This window comes from Bos taurus, chromosome 3 (genome assembly GCF_002263795.3).
Source record: "Bos taurus isolate L1 Dominette 01449 registration number 42190680 breed Hereford chromosome 3, ARS-UCD2.0, whole genome shotgun sequence".
NCBI classification, from domain to species: Eukaryota; Metazoa; Chordata; class Mammalia; order Artiodactyla; family Bovidae; genus Bos; species Bos taurus.
The window spans coordinates 106,222,648-106,249,053 of NC_037330.1; the positions used below are offsets into that span (position 1 = coordinate 106,222,648).

General features: G+C 41.1%; 1 protein-coding gene across 1 annotated transcript in view; it reads left to right on the plus strand.

Moving 5' to 3' along the window:
* TRIT1 (tRNA isopentenyltransferase 1) overlaps positions 1–26,176 on the plus strand; it is a 43,977-nt gene extending 17,801 nt beyond the window's left edge. Inside the window, exons 2-11 of the mRNA NM_001192840.2 lie at positions 11,230–11,370; positions 14,046–14,144; positions 14,872–15,017; positions 18,314–18,456; positions 19,258–19,369; positions 19,747–19,859; positions 20,109–20,186; positions 22,763–22,872; positions 23,193–23,310; positions 25,407–26,176. Of these exons, the coding sequence (NP_001179769.2) occupies positions 11,230–11,370; positions 14,046–14,144; positions 14,872–15,017; positions 18,314–18,456; positions 19,258–19,369; positions 19,747–19,859; positions 20,109–20,186; positions 22,763–22,872; positions 23,193–23,310; positions 25,407–25,576 (1,230 nt within the window). The 3' untranslated portion in view covers positions 25,577–26,176. The remainder of the gene's footprint in view (positions 1–11,229; positions 11,371–14,045; positions 14,145–14,871; positions 15,018–18,313; positions 18,457–19,257; positions 19,370–19,746; positions 19,860–20,108; positions 20,187–22,762; positions 22,873–23,192; positions 23,311–25,406) is intronic.
* The last annotated feature ends 230 nt before the right edge of the window (positions 26,177–26,406 follow it).

Here is a 26,406-nt window from a genome sequence, read left to right on the forward strand (position 1 = left end):
GGGCAGATTGCCTAATGTGTCTACATTTCTGTTTCCTCACTGGTGAAATGAGGCAGCATAACTTTAGCATAAAATCTAGCACTCTATACCTCCAGCCCGGAGTATCCATTGAATATATGCCACGTATTAGACACTGTGCTACATGTTGGAACTAGAGATAAAATACAGTCTTCCCTCAGAACTTGTAGTTTAGTGGAGGAGATCGATGCATTTCTCATGTACAAGAAGTTCTGTGATAGAGGTAAATGTGGGAGCATGGAGGACAGGCACAGATTGGGGAGAACTGGGGAGAGATCTCAAAGCAGGCTTTCATCAGAGGTGATGCTAAAGAGTTTGGGGGCTCATGAGACCAGATTTTCATTTTAGAAAAATCACTGGCTACAGTGTGTACTAAATTGGAGGGGTTATACCCTAAAGGAAGGAAGATCAATGAGGAAGCTGATGGAACAGTTCAGTTGAGAAATCATAAAGCCTTCAGTTGATAATGGCAGTGGGCAATGTGATAGTGGTAAGCTTTGAGATAATTTTAGGAACTCATATGGATAGAACTTGAGGGAGATTAGAAATGAGAGAGAGAGATACTAGGATCATTTAGTTTTTACTGTGATTGGGTGGTTCACTCAGGTATGGGTAGAAAGGTAAGGAGGTCAGTTTTGGACATAGCAGGTTTCAGGCGCCTGCTTGGGGTGGTGATAAAGATGATGATAGCTTTGTATTGCTGCTTCCTATAGGGTGGCCTATTCCATGTGCTTTACTGTATCATTTATTTAATTTTTACAATAATCCTTTGAGGTTAGATTTAAGGTTATCTGGCACCCCACTCCAGTACTCCTGCCTGGAAAATCCCATGGGTGGAGGAGCCTGGTAGGCTGCAGTCCATGGGGTCGCTAAGAGTCGGACACGACTGAGCGACTTCACTTTCATTTTTCACTTTCCTGCATTGGAGAAGGAAATGGCAACCCACTCCAGCGTTCTTGCCTGGAGAATCCCAGGGACGGGGAGCCTGGTGGGCTGCCGTCTATGGGGTCGCACAGAGTCGGACACGACTGAAGTGACTTAGCAGTAGCAGTTCCTTTATAAATGGGGCTTCCCTGATAGCTCAGCTAGTAAAGAATCAGCCTGCAATGCAGGAGACCCCGGTTCAATCCCAGGGTTGGGAAGATCTGCTGGAAAAGGGATAGGCTACCCACTCCAGTATTCTTGGGCTACTGTGTTGGCTCAGATGGTAAAGAATTCTCCTGCAATGCAAGAGGCCCCGGTTCAATCCAGGGTTGGGGAGATCCCCTGGAGAAGGGAACGACTACCCACTCCAGTATTCTGACCTGGAGAATTCCATGGATTGTATAGCCCATGGGGTTGCAAAGAGTTGGACATGATTGAGTGATTTTCACTTACTTTATAAATAAGGAATGTGAGGCACAGAGAGGTTATATACCTTGGCCAAGGTTACATAGCTAGTAAGTTGTGAAGCCATGATTTAAATCCTGGCAATCAGATCTAGAGTCCTTACTGTTAACCACGTCAATACTGTATTTTATAGCTCTCACTGATGATGGAAATGTCTGCGAGGGAGTTAAATGTACATCATGAGAGAGAACTAGATTGTAGATAGGATTTTGGGAGTTAAAAACACACACAAAAAATGGTTATAGAGGTCTTGGGGGTCTCCCAGAGAAAGTTTATAGTATAGAAATGGCAGATAGATGCTGTAAAGACTGCCATTTCTCAGTATTGTTCCCATGACAAGCTTAGTAGCTCAGTTGTGTCTGACTCTCTGTGACCCTGTGGACTATAGCCTGCCAGGCTCCTCTATGGCATTTTCCTGGCAAGAATACTGCTGAGTTGCCATTTCCTCCTCCAGGGGATCTTCCCAACCCAGGGATCGAACCCGAGTCACCTGCATTTCCTGTATTGCAGATGGATTCTTTACCCTTGAGCCACTGAGGGAGCCCCCTTTTCCCATGACAGACATTGCTAATAGATCAGTGGAAGGTCTTGTGAATAGGAAGAAAACCTGGAAGAGACAGTGCCATTTGAAGTCTCAAAGGAGGTGATTTATGAAGGAGAGTTTGGGTGTATCAGATTTTTGTATTTTCCATTATGTGTTTCGAGAGCTTAGTAGAAAAATGTTATATTTGGCAGTCAGGGTTTCCTAGTGATCTGAGTGAGTGAGATATCCACAGAGCAGTGGGGATCAGCCAGCAGAGAAGATGGATGGATAGTTACTATAGATTAACGCATAATCCAAGATTGTGGTTTTCAAGGTAGGTATAATCCCTAGAGGCAAGAAAATGCCTTCAGAGAAAGTGAGGAAAGGATTTCAGCATATAATTTGGATTAGGAAGTAAATGAAGTCAAAAGGGGGAAGATAACTTGGAGGATGGAACCGAACTGGTTGGGGGCAGTGTTTTCCCTTTGCTTGTAGACAACTGTGTTGGTGCATCATAGCCAACCGGCCCTCAGACAGAGCTCCAGGATCTGCCCAGTGCCTCTTCTGATTAGCACACTCCTTGGAGCCACCCCACAGCATGACAGCCCCAAAAGATTGGAGCTTAAAGGAGGGGGACCTTAGGCTGTACAGATCTGGGGAGGAGTATCTCCAAGGTGAAATTTCTCTGAATCTGGTTTCTCAACGTTGAGACTCTTGACACTTTGGGGGCTTGGTGGTTCTTTGTTGTGGAGGCAGGGGCTGTCTTGTGTATCGAAGGGTATTTGGCAGCATCCCTGGCCTCTACCCACTAGATGGCACCCCCACCACCAATTTGTGACAACTAAAAATGTTTTTAGACGATGCCAGACATCCCCAGTTGAACAGTTCTATGAAGACTACAAGACCTTCTAGAACTAACACCCAAAAAAGATGTCCTTTTCATCATAGGGGACTGAAATGCAAAAATAGGAAGTCAAGAAACACCTGGAGTAACAAGCACATTTGGCCTTGGAGTACAGAATGAAGCAGAGCAAAGGCTAGTAGAGTTTTGCCAAGAGAACGCACTGGTCATAGCAAACACCTTCTTCCAACAACACAAGAGAAGACTCTACACATGGACATCACCGGATGTCCAACACCAAAGTCAGATTGATTATATTCTTTGCAGCCAAAGATGGACAAGCTCTACACAGTCAGCAAAAACAAGACCAGGAGCTGACTGTGGCTCAGATCATGAACTCCTTATTGCCAAATTCAGACTTAAATTGAAGAAAGTAGGGAAAACCACTAGACCATTCAGGTATGACCTAAATCAAACCCTTTACAATTATACAGTGGAAGTGAGAAATAGATTTAAGGGACTGGATCTGATAGACAGAGTGCCTGATGAACTGTGGTTGGAGGTTCGAGACATTGTACTAGAGACAGGGATCAAGACCATCCCCAAGAAAAAGAAATGCAAAAAAGTAAAATGGCTGTCTGAGGAGGCCCTACAAATAGCTGTGAAAAGAGAAGTGAAAAGCAAAAGAGAAAAGGAAAGTTATACCCATTTGAATGTAGAATTCCAAAGAATAGCAAGGAGAGATTGAGGACAAGGGCCTTTTCTAAGTCTTTGCACACCTAACATCTTGCAAATTATCTTGCTCATAGTGCACTCTCAGTAAATGTCTACTGAGATAAGCCAGTTTTGTTGATAATTTGATAAGTAGGTTAAACCTGCAGTTTCTTAGAGTATTTCATTTATCAGGCCTCAAAAAGAGGCCAAAGTTCCCTTAGTATTGTCAAAATCTGATTTGTGTGGAGAAGTGTTTTATCCCATCATTTCTTTTATTTATTTTTATTTAAAAATTAAAAAAAAATTATATCCAGTCATTTCTGTGAGGACAGATCACAGGTGTCCAATGGGAGAATGGGAAATGGAGCAGAGTGATGTGCTGGCTTTAAAAGATAACACAGATCCCTTTAGCTCTTCTAGCACCTGGAGCTGACTGTGCTGTAGGTAGTTTCAGAGTTTCACTGAAACTATAGGTAAAGCTGGGAGATAGGCAGAATGTCAGGCAATCAGCTGCATACCTGACCTATTCTGGTGGAATGATGCTTTCCAGGCAGGTAATAAAATTATAAGCCCAGTTGTGATATTTACAGTAATATGAACCAAATGTGACATTTATAAAACTGATTGGTTTCCAGGTTTGTTTACATGTTTGTCCTTAATGCAAATATATAAAATGTTGCTCTGTTTTACTTTTTGGCCTAGCAGTATGGTTTTAATTGATAAATAATGTACACCATAAAACACATAATTCATAACTGCATAGTTCAATAAATTATCAACAAGTAAAAATACCTGTGTAACCACAACTCAGTTCAAGAAATAGAACATTACCAGCCTTCTCAATAATTTTGAAAAATGCTGTATGATTCAGCAATTCTACTTCTGGGTTATATATTCAAAAGAATTGAAAAATTCAACAAATCTTTGAAAATTTTATCGTATTGCTAATATTCATTAGCTTCTCATTGTGTCTGAATTCTGTCAAGCCTTTTTAAAGTTATTGGGAAAATATACACAACAAAGAAGTTACCATTTTACCATTTCAGTGGCCCTAAGCACATTCAGATTGGTCTGCAGCCATCATCATTCACCATCTCCAGGACTTTTTTCCTCTTCCCAGATTAAAATTTTGTACCCATTATACATTGACTTCCCATTCCTCTCTGCCCCAAACCCCTGGCAGAATGACAGGGACTGTTCTGGCAACCAGCATTCTGCTTTGTCTCAGAATTTGACGATATATCATCTAGTAATATGATATATGTCATATAATAAATGGAATCATATAGTATTTGTCCTTTTGTTCTGGCTTATTTCACTTGACATAATGTCTTTGGGGTTCACCCATGTTGGTGCTAGTGGTAAAAAACCTGCTTGCCAAACCAGGAGACGTAAGAGATGCGAGTTTGGTCTCTGGGTCGGGAAGATCTCCTGGAGGAGGGCGTGGCAACCCACTTTAGTATTCTTGCCTGGAGAATCCCATGGACAGAGGAGCCTGGCAGGCTACAGTTTATAAGGTTATGAAGAGTTGGATATGACTGAAGAGACTTCACACACATGTTATAGCAAGTGTCAGAGTTTCCTTTCTTTTTAAGGCTGAGTAATCTTCCCTTGTAAATAAATATAGGACACATCTTGTTTATCCATTTATCTGTGATGGACACTTGGGTTGCTTTCACCTTTTGGCTGTTGTGAAAAATGCTGCTGTAAACATGGGTGTGTGTGTGTGTGTGTGTATATCTGTTCAACTCCCTGCGTTCAGTTCTGTTGAGTACATACCTAAAAGTGAAATTGCTGAATCAGGCATTTCCCTGGTGGCTCAGACACTAAAGAATCTACTTGCAGTGCAGGAGACCCAGGTTCAATCCGGGTGGGGAAGATCCCCTGGAGAAGGGAATGGCTACCTACTCCAGTATTCTTGCCTGGAGAATTTCTGGAAGAAGAGCCTGGTGGGCTGCCACCCGGGGTTGCAAAGAGTAGGACACGACTAAGCGACTGTCACTTTCACTTTTTTATGATATTTCCACTTTTTGAGGAACTGCCATACTGTTTTCCATAGCTGCATCATTTTATAGTCCCACCAGCATTGTACAGGGATTCTAATTTCTTTACATCTTCACCAACTTTTTTTTTTTTTTAATAATAACCATCCTAATAAAGTGCATCCAGGTTTTTTGAAAGAGTCTTTTTGTTATAGAAATTTCCTGATATAAAAAAGTAGAGCAGGTAGTAGTTGAACTCCCATGTATCTGTCACCTGTGCTCAATAATTGTGAAAGCTTGGCTAGTCTTGTTCCAGTGATAATCTCTTTCTCCCCCATTATTGGAACTCAGACACCAGTCATCATAAACTTTAATTAATTAATTTAAAAATCGAAGTAGTATAGTTGATTTATAATATATAAACTTTCTTTTTCTCTGTGAAAGACAAAGCATAAAACAATATTATTACTATAAATAATGTTTGTGAATTTTACTTGAGTCATAGCCATGTATTTGATTCCATGATTCATATCTCTTGTGTCTTATTAACAAATATGTTCTCAGCATCATTCTTGCTCTTGTACAGTGCAAATATAGATATATTTTACCTATGCTTTTCATCTACCCTTGCCTTCTTGCTTGTTAACAATTTTATTCATGAGTAAAATTTTGCAATACACAGTTGTTATGATCACAAGCTGCATAGTCATTTGTAAACACAATTTTAACAGCATATCAATAACTGCCAAAAGTCATATTAGAATGGAAAAGAGTGAAGCAACATCATTATATACATAACTTTGCTGTTGTTTAGTGCTGAGTTGTGTCTGACCCTTTTGCAACCCATGGACTGTAACCTGCCACGCTCCTCTGTCCATGGGATTTCCCAGGCAGGAATACTGTAATGGGTTGCCATTTCTTTCTTCAGAGGATCTTCCCAACTCAGAGATCAAACCCACATCCCCTGTATTGCAGGCAAATTCTTTACTGCTGAGCCACCAGGGAAGCCCTAAACATTTAGAATCACTTCTAAAATTCTTTTATTGAGGTATATATATTCTTATGCAAGGAGATTCAACCAGTCCATCCTAAAGGAAGTCAGTCCTGAATATTCATTGGAAGGACTGATGTTGAAGCTGAAACTCCAATACTTTGTCTACCTGATGCGAAGAACTGACTCATTTGAAAAGACCTTGATGCTGGGAAAGATTGAAGGCAGGAGGAGAAGGGGACAACAGAGGATGAGATGGTTGGATGGCATCACCAACTCAATGGACATGAGTTTGAGTAAATTCCAGGAGTTGGTGATGGACAGGGAGGCCTGGCGTGCTGCAGTTCATGGGGTTGCAGAGTCGGACACAACTGAGCAACTGAACTAATATATTCTCATACAACATATATATTAGTTCCAGTTAAACAATGTAATGATTTGATGTTTGTGTATATTGTGAAATGATCACCATGACAAATGTAGTTAACATCTGTCACCATTCATAGTTAGATTATTTTTCTTGGGATGAACCTTTAAAATTTACTGTTTTGTGTGTGTGTGTGTAAGTCACTCAGTCATGTCCAACTCTTTGTGACTCCATGGACTGTAGCCTCCAGGCTCCTCTGTCTATGGAATTCTCCAGGCAAGAATATTGGAGTGGGTTTCCATTTCCTTTTTCAGAGGATCTTTCTGACCCAGGGATCTAGCCTGGGTCTCCTGCATTGGCAGGAGCCATCTGAGCCACCAGGGACGCCAAAATTTACTCTTAGCAAGTTGTTAATATGCAGTAGTAGTTATTATTAACTATGCTGTACATTACATCCTCATGACTTACTTATTTTATAACTGGAAGTTTGTATATTTTGACTATCTTCACCCATTTTGCCCACCCCATACCCCTGCCTCTGGCAACCACTAATCCTTTATCTACGCAGCTTCAATTTCTCTTTTTTTTAAAGACGTATGCTTTCATTTGCAGTACTTTAATATACTGTATACCTCAGTATGTTACATACTGCTATGTAGAAACACCATTCAGTTCAGTTCAGTCGCTCAGTCGTGTCCGACTCTTTGCGACCCCATGAATCGCAGCACACCAGGCCGCCCTGTCCATCACCAACTCCCGGAGTTCACTCAGACTCACGTCCATCGAGTCAGTGATGCCATCCAGCCATCTCATCCTCTGTTGTCCCCTTTTCCTCCTGCCCCCAATCCCTCCCAGCATCAGAGTCTTTTCCAATGAGTCAGCTCTTCGCATCAGGTGGCCAAAGTACTGGAGTTTCAGCTTTAGCATCATTCCTTCCCAAGAAATCCCAGGGCTGATCCCCTTCAGAATGGACTGGTTGGATCTCCTTGCAGTCCAAGGGACTCTCAAGAGTCTTCTCCAACACCACAGTTCAAAAGCATCAATTCTTCGGCGCTCAGCCTTCTTCACAGTCCAACTCTCACATCCATACATGACCACTGGAAAAACCATAGCCTTGACTAGACGGACCTTTGTTGGCAAAGTAATGTCTCTGCTTTTGAACATGCCATCTAGGTTGGTCATAACTTTCCTTCCAAGGAGTAAGCATCTTTTAATTTCATGGCTGCATTCACCATCTGCAGTAATTTTGGAGCCCAAAAAATAAAGTCTGACACTGTTTCCACTGTTTCCCCATCGATTTCCCATGAAGTGGTGGGACTGGATGCCATGATCTTCGTTTTCTGAATGTTGAGCTTTAAGCCAACTTCTTCACTCTCCTCTTTCACTTTCATCAAGAGGCTTTTTAGTTCCTCTTCACTTTCTTCCATAAGGGTGGTGTCATCTGCATATGTGAGGTTATTGATATTTCTCCCGGCAATCTTGATTCCAGCTTGTGCTTCTTCCAGTCCAGCGTTTCTCATGATGTACTCTGCATATAAGTTAAATAAGCAGGGTGACAATATACAGCCTTGATGTACTCCTTTTTCTATTTGGAACCAGTCTGTGGTTCCATGTCCAGTTCTAACTGTTGCTTCCTGACCTGCATACAGATTTCTCAAGAGGCAGGTCAGGTGGTCTGGTATTCCCATCTCTTTCAGAATTTTCCACAGTTTATTGTGATCCACACAGTCAAAGGCTTTGGCATAGTCAATAAAGCAGAAATAGATGTTTTTCTGGAACTCTCTTGCTTTTTCCACGATCCAGCGGATGTTGGCAATTATTATTCAGTAAAAAATATAATAAAAATTCTATATTTTTATACTATAAAAGTATATTATACCTAAATGTTAACAGTAATTCTTTTTTCAGATACCTTGTTTGTATCACCCATATCTTTATGCTCAGTTTCTTTTAATCTGCTGGTACAGGAGACAAAGGATTACTAACAAGTTGCTCAAAGATAACAATTTACATTGGTAACTAAGATTCCGTTACAGTTTTTAGTTTGTTAACTCTGTGAGCAAGAACTCTGGTTATTTAAAACTATTCTTCCTGATATTTGTTGGCTTTTGTGTATATACCATAAATAGTACAATAGGTAGCCACTGCCTTCAGCAAATAAGGTGAGTTTAATTCTGGGATTGATTTATATATGTGTGTTTGTTAAAATTGGCCATTTTAAGGGGCTCCAGAAAATATACCTAAAAGCAGAATATAGGATGAAAATGTATCTACAAATTTATCTACATATCTGATAGAATGTGCTGGTAGAGACTGTGTTTACATTTTGGCCTTTTTGGAGGTAAGGGCTGGTAATTATACATTTGCAGCTGTGCATTTCCTTAATGTTAATCTCAGTGTTAAAAATGAGAATCTACTTATAGTCAGAAGTCCTCTACTGGCAAAATCAAGTTGTGTAAATTCTTTTAACATTGGGTCGTTTGAAATCTAAACTACAGCAGAGCCAATTAAAGGCTGTGGGAAAAGGAGAGGAACAAACAATTATTCATTCTTTTTCCCTCCTATAGTTTTCTTATCTTGCACAGCAGATCCCAGTATATGCTACTGCATTTTATAACTTTTGAAGAAAGTCTTGTTCAAGATACAAAGAAAAGAGCTCCCTACAATTTAAGATTCCGTCAGTGCTCAGGTGTAAGAACGTCATTCTGTTGTCAGGCACAGATAAACGGGTTAAAGGCAGAGCTAGTTCTTTCTCTATGGCTCTGTTTATATGTTTTCTTGTGCTGTTTTACTGATTAACCGTTTTCTTTTTGTTTGAAGATAGTTTATATCCTTGTTCGTTATGTAACCTCAGTAGCTAAGAGCACAGAGGCTTCAGAGTGATAGTGACACTGAAGTTACTGTCCATTCTCCTTCTGTTGTTGTAGTAGTATATAGATGGTAGTAGTATAATGACCTTTATATGGAATTTTCAGCTGGTAAAGAATCCACCTGCAATGCAGGAGACCCCGATTTGATTCCTGGTTCGGGAAGTTCCCTTGGAGAAGGGATAGGCTACCCACTCCAGGATTCTTGGGCTTCCCTGGTGGCTCAGATGGTAAAGAATCCACCTGCAATGCGGGAGACTTGGGTTTGATCCCTGGGTTGGGATGATCCCCTGGAGAAGGGCATGGCAACCCACTCCAGTATTTTTGCCTCAAGAATCCCCATGGACAGAGAAGCCTGGCGGGCTACAGTCCACAGGGTTACAAAGGGTCAGACACGACTGAGCAACTAAGCACAGGCAAAAACTAAGTAAGTATTAACTCATTTAATTTACACAACAACCGTATAAGATAGATATTATTATCCTCATTTTACTGCTGAAGCATTAAGGCACACAGAGATTTGTAAACTGACTACTCCAAGTACAAATAACTAGTAAGTGGCAGAGTTAGGAATTGATCTGAGGCAGCCTGGCGCCAGGGTCCTTCCTCCTTAACCATTATACTTTATTGTTGTACTTACTTGACACCCATTTAAGTAAAGGGAAATGTGAGATAAAAAACGTTCTTAACATCTTTGTGGGCTCTATGGAACTTATTATTTGTTCATTCAGTGCTCCCTGTAGAATCAGTGATTACAGAGAGAACATTTAATCTAAAACATTCATCCCTATATTCAAACTAGTATTTTCAGATCTGTTCTCCATCTGAGACCTTGCATTTAGAAAAAGTACACTTGAACTTTTTAGTTGAATTGGCAGATCAAGAGCTTACAGACAGGATATTGCCTCTGAGTATTTAGATTGTATTTGCTGGCCTCCTGAAGCAGTAATTTGGCACAGTGTTTCTGCTAAGAGTTCAGCAGTATTCGGGGTTTTGACTTCAAAGTGTGTATATGTGCGTTTTATATATATCTTTGTAGATAGACCACTTCTCCACAAATGGAGCCAGTCTCACACAAATTCTGAAAATCTTTCAGAGCCATTTAAATCCAAAAAATATCTAAGCATTTGAAGTAGAACTATGTGCAACACAGCATGTTACCTTTCTGGAGACTTGTGATAAGTAGAGTAAATAAAGCAACCTGCCCACTTTTAAAGGCTCGGAGTTCAGGCCGAAGAACCTCCAGTTAATCTTACAGAGTTAGTTCTTATTTGGGCACCGATTTACATATACTTTTTATCTTTAAGTTTAAGTTAGTAACCACTATTTGATTAAAAAAAAAGTGTTCTGATTTCTTCTGCATCTTTTGTTTTGGATTATGTGCATCTGGCTGTGCTCTGGTTAGAAGACATTTCCTCTGGTGATTGGGTCAGTCAAGTGTTTGGCTGCAGCGAGCAATAGATCATCAATCATTTCTGCCCATAAGGTGTGCATCTTATGGAATACATGACTTTCACGCTAATTTTCTTTCCCCTAGGTTTATGAAGGTCTCGACATCATCACCAATAAAGTTTCTGCCCAAGAGCAGAGGCTGTGCCAGCACCACATGATCAGCTTTGTGGATCCTCTTGTGATGAATTACACAGTGGTGGACTTCAGGAACAAAGCAACTGCTCTGATATCCTTCAGGGAGACAGCAGCTAGGCTTGGTGGCTGCATGGCAGTCCAAGCCAAGAAAGAACTTTTCTTTGTACTGACAGTTTCTCCTGAGCAGAGATACCCAAGACAACAGTAGCATCCCCATTAGAACTCTTTGGATTGAAAGATACAGTGTCCTTGCTGCTGAATCTTGCCCTCAGACTGCAGGGTCAGCATCACGTAGGAGCTTACAGAAGTGCTGGATTTGGGCCTCATTCTAGACCTACTGAATCAGAGTCTGCATTTAACGAGAGTCCCAAGTGATTCATAGGCGTATTAAAATTTGGAAAGTACTGTTTTAGTGGAGAGAACACTGACTTAGGAACCAGAAAATCTGTGTCCTAGTTTTAGAACTACCTCTTTTGACCATATAAATGTCATTTCATTGGGTAAAGTATTTACCCACTGAGCTTGTTTCCCATCCTTTAAATGGGGACAAGAAATTAATTTAGAAATATAACGGGATTATAGTAGGAAAAAATAATTCTGGGTAACACCAAAGAAATTTTGGAAAAAAGAACAACATGGAGGGCTGCCCTTATATTTTAATGTCCAAACTGCCTTTACTATATGGACTGCTATACATTAAAACATATTGAAAATTCATAATAATTGTTATAGCATGAAAATTATATAATACTAGACAAATTTATAGCACAGATAAGAAAAGCCAGATACAACTTGAAGTTGTATGTATGTATGTATATATGTATGTATTTTATGATCAAGGTGGCGTTTCAAAACAATGAAGAAATAATGCAGTAGTTATTAATTTTTCCTGGGGCAGTTAATTTTTTTTTTAAGTGAAATCAGGTCCTTATTATATGTGATATAAGTTCCAGATGGATTTCAGAGTTAAATAAATGTCTTTTTTTTTTCCTAATGAAACTTTAAAACAAATGAAATAACATGTAATTGAGTAGTTATGTGAGATTAGAGTAGGGAAGGACTTTGTAGATACAGTCTTTTTTAAAAATTTTTTTAATTCATTTTTTTCTTTTTTATTGTGTTAAAATGTACATAAAATTTATCATTTATAAGTGTACAGTTCAGTGGTCTTAAGTATATTCACATTGAGCAGCTGTCACTACCATCTATGCCCATAATAGTCTTTTTTTTTTTAAAGGAAAATAGCTAGATTTGGATATATTCTTGTATTACCAATACAAGAATTTATTGGTAAGAATACTGGCTTCCCTGGTGGCTCAGACAGTAAAGAATCTACTTGCAATGCAGGAGACCCAGGATCGATCCCTGGGTTGGGAAGATCCCCTGGAGAAGGAAATGGCAACCCACTTCAGTACTCTTGCCTAGAGAATTCCATGAAGAGAGGAACCTGGAGGGCCATAGTACATGGGTCACAAAGAGTCGGACGTGACCGAGTGACTTACGCTAGCCACTAGCCATTGGTAAGGGTGTATTTCAACTATTTCAGTTCCTAGGTTTCTATCCTAAAGAAACCTTGCCACAAGTATACCAGGAGATAAGTGATAGATCTCATTTTAACAACATTATTGCTCTTAACAGCAAAAACATATAAATACCCAAGTTCCTACTTAGAGAAGAATATATAAAATGTGCCTTGTTTATTTAAGTACTGTATCAGCAGTGAAAATGATGAAGTTGTAGTTCCACGCATTATGGAGGAAGAATCTTATACTTAATTAAAGGGGGGACATACAATTTGTTTCTCTTTTTAAAAAATGGACATATTTCTTATAATCCTTGACTGGTAACATCTTTCTCCCCACCCTACCCCAACCTCTTGTAGAGGGTTTCTGATAGAAAAGAGGTCATCTCTCTGTGCCCACAGAGTGGCTGGCAAGGGGAAGAAATGTATAAATGAGTCTTTATCTAGGTTGAAAGTCTCTTTATCAGATACCCTCAGAAGCACAGTTCCTCTTAAAGTAGATATTATCTGTTTAACAGAGATTCTAAAGAGAAGAATTCCAAGTAGCAGGGGTATGAGAACAATAATGACAAGTAAATTGAGTGCTTACTCAGTAGAAAAAAGTATTTCAGCATTGTCTTAGGGGTTTTATTTGCATTGTCACATGTAATGCTCATAAGAACTCAGGAGAATTTTATAGGTAAGAAAGCTGAAGCTTAGATAGCTTGAATGACTTGCCGAGTGTTGGAGCTGGTAATTGAAATCTGTTTGTCTTTACATCCTGTGCTTCCCAGGTCATCTGGTAGAGTTTCAAGTGTGAAATATATACTACTACCCCAGAATGGTGAAGACTGACTGAGTCTAAGAACCATGGCTTAGAGCTACCAGCGCATAATTTGCCTTAGAAGGCAAAGTCACATAATGGATGTCATTTTTGTGGCTTCCTGAGCAGCTAACACTTGGTTCTGTGAGAGTTCTTTAGGCTTGTGCTTGTTAAGCTGATTTGGAATACTAAGCAAGCTTTGAATTTGAGTAGCAAGGCTTAGAAAGTTCTAGAACTGGAAGGAATTACCATCATGCATCTGTCTCTGGTTTATGCAAATCTCTCCAGAACTGATAGGAAATGATTCTGAGAACTCGTGAGAAACAGTGAAGACTAGTATCAAAAATATGACGAATGTGGTTTCTTACTTATCTCCTACTTCCAAGTGAGTTAGCATTTTCTTCTTAATAGTAAATATTTTGATGTCTTTCTTAACGTTCACATTGAAGATATATTTGCCCGAGATAAAATTCCTATTGTCGTGGGAGGAACCAATTATTACATCGAATCTCTGCTCTGGAAAGTTCTTGTCAATGCTAAGGTATGTTTAGTTCCCTTATAGTTCAATGAGGAAATGGGTTCTTCTTTCTTGCCAGCTGATTTTAGTGGGAGGAAAGTTAACTCTTGCCTATTTTTTATACTCAGCAACTGTACTAATTTTCCTACCTAATATTCTGAAGCAAGTGCCAATTTCCATATGTGAAGTGTGCTCCCCTAGGCTGGCCTAAGGGTAGGGGCTGTATGTGGGAAAGATGCTTCTCTGTGGACTAATTAGCATCACCATGTAAGTTAACAGTACGTTAGTCTGATTCAGCATTTCATGGCTGTAACAATTGGTATGTCAGGGAGATACCTGACATCAACCTTTTTTACAGAGGTGGTATTGCATAGGGTGGGACTTTGCAAACTATTCAGTATAATGTGCTGGAAATTCTGGTCCATTCTTGGATCACACTTGTTGAGAAGCTAGACTTCTGGATGTGTTAATATAGATGTATTAGTCAGGGTAGCTCATACTTCTGACAAGGAAGCAGTGTACCTGAGTACTTGCCTAGACAGTAGATCCTCTTTCTCTTTATTTGCTGTGGCCTCATAGCACTACCGTGGTGTGTTGGGATTTTCTGTTTATGATCTCTCACTATATGGCAAGACCTTCTGATTGATCTAGGTTGTGTTCCTAACACTTAAGCAAAGTGCCTGGCACATACAGGGTATCAGTGTTTGTTGAATTGTTTAATTAAATTTACCTCTAAACCTTTGTTTGATAGCCACAGGAGATGGGCACTGAGAAAGTGATCGACCGAAAAGTTGAGCTTGAAAAGGAGGATGGCCATGTTCTCCACAAACGCCTAAGCCAGGTTGACCCGGAAATGGCTGCCAAGCTGCACCCACATGATAAGCGCAAAGTGGCCAGGTAAGAAAGCTGGGGCCACTGACCCCAAGCCCCTTGAGAGGTAGAGGGCAGTCAGTTCTTCAGGGTGCCTGGGTGGCGAGACAGGTTTGGTAATAGCATCTAGTGGAGATTGATGTGTTCTAGCACAGCAGGTTACTGCTAAGTCACTTCAGTTGTATCCGACTCTGTGTGACCCCATAGACGGCAGCCCACCAGGCTCCCCCGTCCCTGGGATTCTCCAGGCAAGAACACTGGAGTGGGTTGCCGTTTCCTTCTCCAATGCAGGAAAGTGAAAAGTGAAAGTGAAGTCGCTCAGTCGTGTCCAACTCTTAGCAACCCCATGGACTGCAGCCCATCAGGCTCCTCCGCCCATGGGATTTTCCAGGCAAGAGTACTGGAGTGGGGTGCCATCGCCTTCTCCGACAGCAGGTTAGGAGGCCCTGAATTACTGCCTTAGTCCAATTCCCTCAATTAATAGTTGCACCCTACTTTGCTGTCACATGTAAAATTCCTAATACAGTGCAGCTGTTCCCTAAGGCCTGTGTACTCTTGCTTCATTTTCTATCTGATCTTTGCTTGTATAACAGTTTTCATATAAATTTTTTCTGGCATACAGCAGTGGCTGAGTTCTGCCCCAGCACACTGCCCACTGGGAGGCAGGTTTTAATTTTGTTTTTTTCCATAACTTGATTTATTTATTTTTTTTGGAGGTGAGTTTTATAAATTGTCTTATATTGATCAGCTCACCTTAACACATGGAGGCTTTCTTGAAGGGAAGAAAGAGATGATCTTAGTTCATTAACCATGTTTTCTTAGGTTATTTTGAAATTGAAGCCTCATGTGTTATGTGTGTTTTTCTTCCTCCCTCCCTAGTATTAGATGGTTTATTTTTTCCTCCATAAATATGCATTTTCATTGACTCCATATTCTGTTCACTTCTGACCACATCTTCATTTTATCAGTTATTACACCTACTTTTTTCCTTCCAGTTTTCTTGATATATAATTGACATACAGCACTGTATAAGTTTAAAGTATACAGTGTAATGATTATTTTTACAAATACCATTACGTTATTATCACGATAAGTTTAGTGTACTTATATAGATAGAAAATAAGAAAGAAAAACATTTTTCTTGTTATGAGAACTCTTAGGCCACCCTCTTAACTTTCATTTATAGCTTACAACAGTGTTAGTTTTATTTATCATGTTGTACGTTACATGCCTCGTACTTGCTTATCTGTAACTGGAGGCTTGTATCTTTTGACTGACTTCATTCAGTGCCCCCTTCTCCCACCCCAGCCTCTGGTAACCACACATCTGATTTCTTTTTCTTTTGTTTTGAAGTATAATTGATCTAGAACACTGTGTTGATTGCTAGTGCACATCATAGTGATTTGATACTTCTATACATTACAATATGATCACCACTTAGGTGTGTTTTTATGCATTGCTGGAGGTGACACCATATCTGGCAGAGTAGAGGCTCTAATGAGGATCTACTATATGGATGTTTATACACTTTAAATATTGTAGCAACCTTTGGTATTGATAGGGGTTATGAAATACTCCACTCAAATAAGTGTTCTAGATCAGTGTTTTCTTAAGCCTTCTCTATTATCCACTCTGCCCTTTAAGCTTTTTTAGAAAATTTTTTCTCTTGTAACTCCCTCCCTCCTCTCCTTGAAGATTTTGGTTACGGTTACCCTTTGGAAGGCTGCACATGATTATGATATTTAAGTGTTTTTTGTCCCTTGAGGTCAGTATCACCCTGTTAATAATGCATATTCTAGATAAATGAAGTATATATTTTCCAGTATTCAAACATTTTATTGTAAACATTTTAATAGAAATCTTCCAAAATTTTTTTTGAAAACTCAGGGATACTAAATGAACATTCATTTCTATATTGTTTTATGGTATGATTATCTATTCCTTTTATTAATCAATTCTTATCATTTCTCTTTGCTTTGCTACTTGTAGAATAGTAATGAGTTGAGCGTATATTTTAGTAAGAACAATAGGTTCGGAGCAGGAATTCTAGAGTCTCTAAAAGAAGATCCAAGGACCTTTTTCATCTTTCTTTTTGTTTGAGGCTGTATATTCTAACCTCCAGATAAGTAAGATATCTATTAAACTACTTTTTTTCCCTCGTAAGTCCTCTTTTGCGAGACCAGTGATGGGGGAAGACAAGGGGTTTCTACTCTTGTGTTAAGGTTTCGGGAAGTAGAATTGGATCAGGAAGGGATAGATCACTTTCAAGCTGATAAGTTGCTATCACCCAGAGTGGTAGAGTATAGATTTGAGAGTTAAATTACCTAGTGCTGCATAACATAGTAGATACTAACAGAGTAGATGGTGGCTTAAGTATGTGGATTCTTTCTCCAGTGATCTTTGTGTGTGTAGTAGAGTACTGAATTAGTCTGAAGCATTCTTCATTAGACATATTTAAAAAGAAAGTTGATGAGCTGGATATACAACATACTTTTGTACTGTGGGAAAGGCATTCCAGCGAGACTAGACTTGTTGGCTTATAACAAGGTATCCCAGCAAGCTTTTACTGCTTACTTGAAAGTGAATATGTCCTATTCTGTTTGTGTAGAAGAAACCTGTTGTTTCTGAACCTAAAGATTTCAGAGAATTTTATGTATGTTTAGAAGGGTAGTTTTATTTAAGTTTTCTTTATAACTCTTTTCTGAGTAGCTATAGGATTGCCATATAACCCTAGACCTTCATGTGTTCAGGGGCTTAAACGGTGAAAATGACAATGAGGCATTCTATGATAAATAGCCACTCTCATGTTACTTGAGAATTAATATTTCCTAATGGCTATGGTTTTTCCTGTGGTCATGTATGGATGTGAGAGTTGGACTGTGAAGAAGGCTGAGCGCCAAAGAATTGATGCTTTTGAACTGTGGTGTTGGAGAAGATTCTTGAGAGTCCCTTGGACTGAAAGGAGACCCAACTAGTCCATTTGAAAGGAGATCAGCCCTGGGATTTCTTTGGAAGGACTGATGCTAAAGCTGAAACTCCAGTACTTGGCCACCTCATGCGAAGAGTTGACTCATTGGAAAAGACTCTGATGCTGGGAGGCATTGGGGGCGGGAGGAGAAGGGGACGACAGAGGATGAGATGGCTGGATGGCATCACTGACTTGATGGATGTGAGTCTGAGTGAACTCTGGGAGTTGGTGATGGACAGGGAGCCCTGGTGTGCTGCAATTCATGGGGTCACAAAGAGTCGGACACGACTGAGCGACTGAACTGAACTGAATGGTTTTTATGGATGTGCCTACTCTACTCTTTCAAATGACTTAGGAGCCTGCAAGTGTTTGAGGAAACGGGAATCTCTCATAGTGAATTTCTTCATCGTCAACATGCGGAGGAAGGCGGTGGTCCCCTTGGAGGCCCTCTGAAGTTCCCTAACCCATGCATCCTCTGGCTTCATGCGGAACAGACAGGTAAAAGTCCTTTAGTATCCCAGAGTCCATCTGAGATAAAGCTTATAGTAATATATTGCTGTATATAAATGTTTAGAGTAAGTCAACTATACCTCAATAAAACATTGTTTTGAAAAAACATATTCTTAGTGGCATATGAATGGCTCATAATAAGTGCTAAGCAAGTGGTCACTATTAATTTTATTATCATTACCAAAGGCACAGTGTCATTTCCCTGGGTACCGGTCTGGAAAGCAGGTAAAGGTATTCCTGGCATTAGTATAAGATACCAAGGGTGAGATAAGATGGGATGGGAAGGAGAAGGGGACGACAGAGGATGAGATGGCTGGATGGCATCACTGACTTGATGGATGTGAGTCTGAGTGAACTCTGGGAGTTGGTGATGGACAGGGAGCCCTGGTGTGCTGCAATTCATGGGGTCACAAAGAGTCGGACACGACTGAGCGACTGAACTGAACTGAATGGTTTTTATGGATGTGCCTACTCTACTCTTTCAAATGACTGGCTGCTATCCAGAGAGATCCAAAGGAGAAAGAGAAGGCCCCTGTGGAAGGAGGCTGACTCTCTGAATCGGCTAGTGCTTTCTCCTTATATAATAAGATGATATGCCTCATTCTTGCTGTTTTTATTGAATTGCAGAGTTTGTGACTGAATATAATTATGAATTATTAGGTAATCTTTGGACTCTGAACTTTTTCTTCCATTTGAACAAATTCTCTTCTTTGTGGCAGCTTATGCATTCATCATGTATAGTACGCACCTTCGGCAGGCTTGCTGGTTGATGAGTTAATTTGATTCAAGTTCTAGATGAACGCTTGGATAAGAGGGTGGATAACATGCTTGCTGCTGGTCTCTTGGATGAACTAAGAGATTTTCACAAACGCTATAATGAGAAGAAAGTTGCAGAAAATAGGTGAGAATTTGGCTGTTACTTCCACGTACTCTTCATTCCTTGCTTATGGTCAAAAGACCATAAACACAATACTGGCTTTGGATCTACTTGTTTATTAGCCTTTGTCCTTGGCATTGGCTCGGCTTGTGGGAAGGAGGGTTGGTGTACTTGTTACAGTTGCAGTTTTCTAATCTCACCAACATTCCCAGGAGTTAATTTTCAACGGAAATAACCTGGGAGCTGTTTGGGGGGTGTAGAGGAAGGATTTCAGAGAGGTGCTGACTGCTCAGGATCTCAGTTTCTCCATCTGTGAGATGAAATGGTTCAGCTAGATCATCTCCAGGGTCCTCTAGCTCTCAGATGCAATGGCTTATCTGCTGATGCTTTCTTGTTCCCAGCCAGGACTATCAACATGGTATCTTCCAATCAATTGGCTTCAAGGAATTTCACGAGTACCTGATCACTGAAGGAAAATGCACACCAGAGATTAGAAACCAGCTCCTAAAGAAAGGTGTGAATTCTCCATCTAACCTAGCCTTGGACATCCTTGAGTGATAGAGTGTCTAGCTGGTATGGTCTGAGAAAGAACTGAGGCTGAAAGAGTCCCAAATGGCCTTCAGCTCAGAACAGAGATTTTCACGGAGCAAGTATCCACCAGTATGCTGATGTGGCTAGTTTTCTCCGATGCCAGGCTGGCTGGACCTTCCTTGCGGCAGAGTGAGAAGTACTTAGAGCTTCTTATATCTGCTTTGTCTTTCAGGTATTGAGGCTCTGAAACAAGTGACTAAGAGATATGCCCGGAAGCAAAACCGATGGGTTAAAAACCGTTTTTTGAGCAGTAAGTCTCATTGTTTTTCCTTATGCTCTGGGTCTGCTTTCAATAGAACGTCGGCATTCTCAGCTCATCCAAAAAGTAAACTTTAGTTTCTGGATCTGACCTGGGGGTGTTGCATAAGTGATTATCCAGGGGTATTTTCTTTTGATACCTCAGGAAACACTTCTTCCTGAGGAAGAAGCTACGTTATGCCTTGAACACCTGAGTACTGTCTGCAAGCTAGTAAGAGCAAGGTAGCAATATTTTCTTAGTAGAGTTGGTGTTTGGGGTTGATCTTAGCTTCAAATTTTATAGTTGAAGAACAATTAGATGTCTGTAGGAAGGCTTTCCTAATTAAAATGGTTTGGGGGCCAGATAAGTAGTATAAAAAGACAAAGCCTTTACCAGTTCTTCTAGCATTACTTTTGTGTTCAGATACGTGGTGTTTCAGGCTGCCGCACCTCTGAACTTCAGTTGAATAGCACTTTTAAGGAAAAGGGAAGGAAATTCTCATTCATTGGACCCTGTACTATATCCTTAGCACTAAATTGGGTGTAATACATTTATTACTGGGACTTCAAGGTGGGCATTTTCCTTTTCTTTCTGAGGATAAGTAAATAGAGGCTTAGAGAAGTTAAATAACTTGCTCAAAATCCCCTTGCTAATAGGCAGTAGAGTACTGGATGCAGGCCTGACTCCGAAGTCCGCACTCAGCTGTACACCCACCACACTTGTTTCCTTGAGCCCATACCTTTAGCTGGACACCATTAGTACTGGGCCTTGGGTCAGGAATGGTGTGGTCATGAGCTAAAAGATTAATTTAAAGGAGGTTAAGCATAAATGAAACCCTGTTTTTATCTTTTGGGCACTTTTAAAATATGCTTTTGAATCAACTCCTGTTCACCTTTGCCATTGAATTTCTGCTCTCAGTTAGTTACAGATGAGTACAGCCGAGGCCTCCCCTCCGCCCCAGTGCCTATGGACAGAAACGCCTTGGTCCATGTTGGACGGATCGCTCTCTCAGTTCTCATTCTCTGCCAGCGTTTTCCGTGCACTTCTTCTACTTACCTTGCTTTCTCTGCACGTCCTTCTAGACAGAAGTCTTTTTGTCAGCCGAAACTGAAGTTCACTACTACAGATTTCTAACACAGCCTCTTTTTTCACCAGACCTAACAATTAGTCTGTAACAAAAGATGGGGTTTTGGGGGGTAATGATTTGGAACTTCTTCCTGTGGTAAAGCTGCGATAACCGCCCCCCCATCTCTGAGTCACTCCTGGTTGATGGCACAGTGCGTCATATGCTCGTTCCTCATTCGTGTGTGTGCCCACACAGCGTTGGTGCTGGAGTGAAAGGCACAGCTGCCCTGTAAATCAGGAACCATGTGTGATTGGCCAGGGGCTGGTCTGCTGGGATACGGTTCTGGCACAAAGCCAGAGGGACTTCCCCACCCCAGCTTGGCCTTGGACCTGAGCCAGAAATAGCAGCTGGGAGCCGAGAACTTGTTGAAAGGTGCTGAGACAGGGCACAGAAGCCCAACAAAGGACTTAGAAGGGAAAGGAAAATATAGAGTGGCCTGGAAACAGGTGCAGAGCTTAGCCACGGCCAGGTGTGCTGTGGATGCCGCCTGCACCCTCCCAGTCTCACCTTTCCATGTGGTGGCAGGTGCAGCCCAGTCCGGTTTATGAAGACTCTTATTTGTGGTTGGCACAGTCAAAAGGCCAGCACCTGCCAGCCGTTGGCATTCCGAGGACTTTGATGTTTTTGTCCATGGGGTGATGCTGTTTGCCTTTAGGCAACTGACTTAACCTAGATGTGGAAGACAATTTAGTGTGTCCGCAGACTGAGGAAACCAGCAGCAGAGACTAAACATGGTTGGCTCAGTTGGATGAAATGCCTGTAGCTGTACATTTGGCTACCTCCGGTCTTACCTCTGTTCAGAAGTAATTCGCCATAGGGTATTTCTTGAATACTTCTCTGACTTCTCTGGATCTGTTTCTTAGAAACAGGGCGCAACTACTTCAGTTCCAAGGCTTTTTTCTAATTTTCAGATTCAGCAGCTCCCTGGCTGATACCCTGCTGCTGCCAGCCCGTGATTATCAGTATGGTATTAATGAGTTTTGTGAGTGCCAGACTGCTGAAGGGAGATACACAAACCTGAGATTAGTGTCTGTTTCTAAAGAAAGCTATGAACTCTCTTGCCGCAGAGTGACATCACCATCAGATGATATGGACCTTAGAACAGGTGTTCACTTCAAGCTGCTAGTTCCCCCTATAACATGCTGCCTTTTATATTGCAGCCCATACAGTGGCCACTGGGGCTGTTACTGTGTGTTGTTTTCCTGAGTGATCTGGAAGATCCCACACCTCAGACTCTAGATTATACAGCCAGACGTGTTGGCTCCAGACCCATCAACCTTCTGGGTCTTTCTTGGACTGTGTGTAGTTGTTTGGTTTGTGTTACTGATTAAAAGGAGTGGCATGGTCAGAATGTTTATTCCTTTGGCCCCGTATCTTTCCCTTGAGGATTTTGGAGTCCTGGGAGCAGAGTAGATTGGGTCTTGGAAGCTGACCTCTCGCGACTTTTCTTTGTCATCATTAGGACCTGGTACCAGTGTCCCCCCAGTATATGGCTTAGAAGTATCTGATGTTTCGAAGTGGGAGGAGTCTGTTCTTGAACCTGCCCTTGAAATTGTGCGAAGTTTCATCCAGGTAATTATTAATCATGGTCCCGTCTATTGTCTGATTTTCAGGGAGCTTTGTGTAGCTGACACCTTTGTTGCTATGCTGGGGAATGAAGCATTCTTTTCCATGGAATAGAGCAGAAGGGCTGGCTGCTTTTAGATCCCTGGAGGCTGTGTTTCTACTTTCACATTCAGAAAGGTTGTTGTTAAAATCTGTTCACAGCCCACCTGCTCTCTGGGATGAAAAAAAGGAATCTTGGGAAAATCTCACTCCTCTTAATATCCGAGAATGATATCCAGATCTCTTTGAACAAATGCTTCTTCCCCATCCTTGCCTTGTTCTTTCAGGGCCACAAACCTGCAGCCACTCCAGTAAAGATGCCAGGCAGTGAAACTGAGAACAAGAGAAGTTATCACATGTGTGAGCTCTGTGATCGAATCATCATTGGGGACCGTGAATGGGCAGGTAAGAGTCTGGGGTAGAACACAGAGAAATCTGTAAGGGTGGGTCACACTGACTTCATGAAATTTAAGGGCTTTGGTAGCTTGAATGCGGGAGTCTGCTTGTTTGTAAAAAGATGGCCAGATTCCTCTAGTAGCCTGTATTCAGATTTCATGGAGGCCTTCTCAAACGGGAGAGTTGTCTCTGTATTCTGAATTTCAAAGGAAGATTGTATGCCCTGTACCTTTGCCTCGAGTAGATATTTTATACTGAGAGGTTGGCAGTTAACTTTCCAGAGCTCCTATGACTTTGTAATCCTCCCTTAGAGGAGTTTCATGGCCTCTCATGTTTAGACCTCAGTGAGGGTGAAGTAGGATTTTAAGGGAAGCCGGGCAACTCACCCAAGAGACCAAAGGGGCAGAAACAGCTGAGAGGGGACAGGAAGTGCAGTTACTCCTCCTGAGTCCATTCTTCAAAAGTGGTATCTCCAGTAGGTGCTTCCCAACAACCCAGGATTGGCCTGCCCCAGGGTTCTAACTCCTTGCTTCAGAATCTAGGTCTGTCTTTGCCACAGAGTCAGCCGCATTGCGGTTCTCTGTTGGATTTCTGCGGTCATCCAGCAAAGCCCAAAAGGGCCCTAGCTGCCAAGCCTTGGATTTACGTGGTATTCAGAAACTTGTTTAAAGCTCACTCCTTTTACGCACAAGTAGGACTTGTATTTTACCCAGTGAGTGGAATCCTCCCGTTCAGAGGACTGCTTTGCATGGTTGGGATTCTCACAGAAGTAGATTTTTCTCCCCATACCAACCAATAGAACTATGAGTTCTGTTAACTGTTAACGCTGGCAAAATGAACTGCATTGTCAGAGTCTGGGGATGGCTGTGATTGCCCAGGCAGCAGAAGAAGCCTCGATTATCGTTGGTTCATAATGATGAAAGGGGACGAGAAAGAGAGTGCCTGATTGTTTTTTCTAAAGGAAACTTAGTGGTTCGATTTGTCGAATGTCCTTCAGGGATTGCCATAGAGAAGCAACATTTGTGAGCCTTTGTGAGTGGAGCTTGTGTGAGCCTTCTATAGTACCATCTGTCAAGTCCTTGCTCCCATCTCCTGCTGCCATGGGGAGTCAGTCCAGAGGTCATTTTTTGCCTTAGGCTCTAGCTGGAGACAAAAGCTGACTTTTTCCCTCAAGTAAATTTTTCCTTGACTTCTAACCTCTTCCTTTCCTACTTTGCTTCTAAATCCCTAAAAATGATGTTTTGAGTAAGTGTAAAAGAGAATTTAATCTCGCTTTCTGTCCTTTTAGGTATTTCCAAATAAGATTTCCTTGAAAAAGAGCAGGCTAGTAAAAAGGAACATCTTTGAGGTACAAGCTGAGAACTGCCTTTGGGGTGAAAGGTCAGAAATTGATATCAGCCGAGAGTAGCTTTTTACTGCTTCTGTGACCCCTTGAAAGGGACCATCAGAAGAATACTCGCTGTGATCTCTCTGTGCATTGTGTGCTGGAGAGTGTGAGTGTCTGGGTTAGCCATTCAGATGGCTTATCTGACGCAGGCAGAGGGTTCTCACACCAAGAGGGGCAGCCTGAGCGAGCTGGTAAGAAGTGAGAAGACAGTTCAGGGTACTGTAGGCCTACAATACAGACAAGAATTTGGATTTGTAACTTTTGAGCCACGTGGGCTGAAATGTATCTGTAACAGGCAGCCCCATATGGGAAAATCGAGTCTAGAGCCCTATTCTGGAAAATTGAATCTCTTTTTGAGCTATAGCTAAGCCAAAGAGCTTACCTGCTATGTGACCTTGGAAAAGATATAAGACCTCCATGAACTTCAGTCTCCTATATAAAAAAAATGAGCTGAATAATACTGTCCCGCAAGATTGTTGTGCAGGTTAGTGATAGAAAGCACCCAGCAGATAGATGTGGTTCGTGGTCTGTAGCTCACTCTAGTTTGCTAGCTAGCTGGGCATATGACTTATTCTTCTTTTTAAAATGCTAAGCAGCTATACCAATACATGTGTTGATCCTGTTATTGTTAGAGACAAGAATTGTATGGTTAATTTTGTATGCTACCAGAATTAATTAATTGTAGAAAATCCTAATTTTTTTGTTTGTTTTGTCTTAGCACATATGAAATCCAAATCCCACTTGCACCAACTGAAGAAAAGAAGAAGGTTGGACTCAGATGCCGTCACCACCGTAGAAAGTCAGAGTGTTTCCCCAGACCATGACAAAGAGCTTAAAGAAAAGGAATCTCTTGGGCAGAATGATAAAGAGCTGAAAGCCAGCATTTAAGGGACTTGTCCAGTGACCTTTGCAAAGGTGGCAAGAGTCCAGTTCTTTCATTCAGTGCTGTGGTTTTAAAGTCTCATGTTCTCTGCCCTGGAAACAGTAGGTCTTGTTAGCTCCCTGTATGGCTGATGTGTCTGGTCTGGTAATGATGAGTTTGGGAAAGGGTTTTTTTTTTTCTTTTAATCTTAGAGGTTCTATTTTTAAAAGAGGCACAGATTGCACTTTTTAACATTTGATCTTTGTGATAACTACTGGGATTCACTGTATCCCTTTAAAAACAGTTTTATGTCCTTGACTCTGGCTGTAAATACCTAATTTCCAGACACTTTTATAGCTGACTGAGTTATTGTGAGCCACAATTCCGGAGTTCTGGATGGGAGTGAATGGCAGGAAAGAATCAGCCCCAGTGAGATAACCAAGTGAACCAAACTAGTTTCAGGAATTCCATGAAGAAGCAGAGAATCAGACTGAGGTGGTTGGGACTTAAAGTCTGAAGACTTTTGACATTTGTTGAGCTCCTCCTGTGTGATAATCACTGGTATATTCCTACTGAGTTAGGAATCTATTTTTACTAAAAGTTAAATAAAGAAAAAGTTTTTAGGAGCCTCTCTAGTGCTTAAAAAGATGTATATGTGATGTCTAACTTACATATCGTGTGCTTTGTTTTCAACATGAGAGCTTTTTCTCAAAGTCAGCATTCTTAATGTCTGTCTGTTTATTTAGCAGATGTTTATGAGCACTTAATTGTATTCCTGGAAAACATCTGGAAAGGGTCTTTTCATTTGTTTGTTTGGCATGCGGGGTCCTAGTTCCCCAAAACAGGGATCAGTCCC